The sequence below is a fragment of the Adiantum capillus-veneris genome, chromosome 28, assembly GCF_014529385.1.
Source record: "Adiantum capillus-veneris isolate H3 chromosome 28, ASM1452938v2, whole genome shotgun sequence".
Classification (NCBI taxonomy): domain Eukaryota; kingdom Viridiplantae; phylum Streptophyta; class Polypodiopsida; order Polypodiales; family Pteridaceae; genus Adiantum; species Adiantum capillus-veneris.
The window spans coordinates 49,773,955-49,774,992 of record NC_140958.1 but is presented as its reverse complement, the minus strand read 5'-3'; the positions used below and the strand labels follow the sequence as shown (position 1 = coordinate 49,774,992).

The following is a 1,038-nucleotide window of genomic DNA, read 5'->3' as shown; positions in this document are numbered from 1 at the left end:
ATGCCAGCAGCCCACGCAGGACGGGCGGCATCCTGGAGCATCGTGCAGTCCAGGCCCCTGGAGTACTATGTCCAAGTGGGGCTGGCCCCCCCTGACATGGACACCCTCATCGCTCCCATTGACCCCACCGGCTCCACCGGCACCTTCGGCCAGACACAGCTCTTCGCCTTCAATGTCACGCACGGCGCTGACCCAGCCTCCACGCTCCTCGGCTCCATGCGTGGTTATACCGTCCAAGCCAGCTGCACCGCCGACTTCCACGGCGTCGAAGTGGAGGTCCTCGCCTTCGACGATGGCTCGCTCAATGGCACCATCAGCCTGCAAGGCCTCATCAACGCTGGCACTAACGACATCGCCATTGTTGGCGGCACCGGAAACTTTCGAGGCGCTCGCGGCTACGGCATCGTCACCTTCCTCAACTCCACTGCCACCCTTGCACTTTACCACCACCAGCTCTTCTTCCTCTAGATGACAGATGACAGCTTCCTAATATCACCCTTTGCGCCGGCAGTAGAAGCTTAACTCACCCAACCTTTAATATGCACTGCCATATAACACTTGACAGCAGCTCACCCATCAACTGTACCATTTTGTGTTCATATAATATACAAAGAGCTAACGGTTGAACATATTAAAATAGTCCATTGGATATGTAGAATGCAGCAGATAGGTTTAGGTCAAATACTCTTATTTTACCTCATCATTGATGTATGCTTGGATAAATGACATTCTGCAACCTCATATACTAGGAAATTTCGACTTTGCGTACATTTGAATATAGAAAGATGGTGTATTAGATCACCTACACACCTTGGGAGTATTTGACTCTCAAAACAATTTTCTAGCACATGAAATTTGTGCAATTAATGGGTGGTACGACTATTAAAATTCAACGTATAGCTTCTATCATGCACTAATTTTTTGAGAGGTTGTGCCACCAATTTCTTTGAACCATCCAATAATCTTCTTCACCTCATGATCCAATGTGATATTGATGTGATGCATGTCCAATTGATCTGATGAGTGGACTTTATCTCC

The 1,038-nt window shown here is 48.5% G+C and overlaps 1 protein-coding gene across 1 annotated transcript; it reads left to right on the top strand.

Annotated features, from left to right (window-relative positions):
- LOC147420421 (uncharacterized) lies at positions 1–468 on the top strand. Its single transcript, XM_086504531.1, has one exon. The coding sequence runs from the start codon at positions 1–3 to the stop codon at positions 466–468; it is 468 nt and encodes a 155-aa protein (XP_086360657.1).
- The last annotated feature ends 570 nt before the right edge of the window (positions 469–1,038 follow it).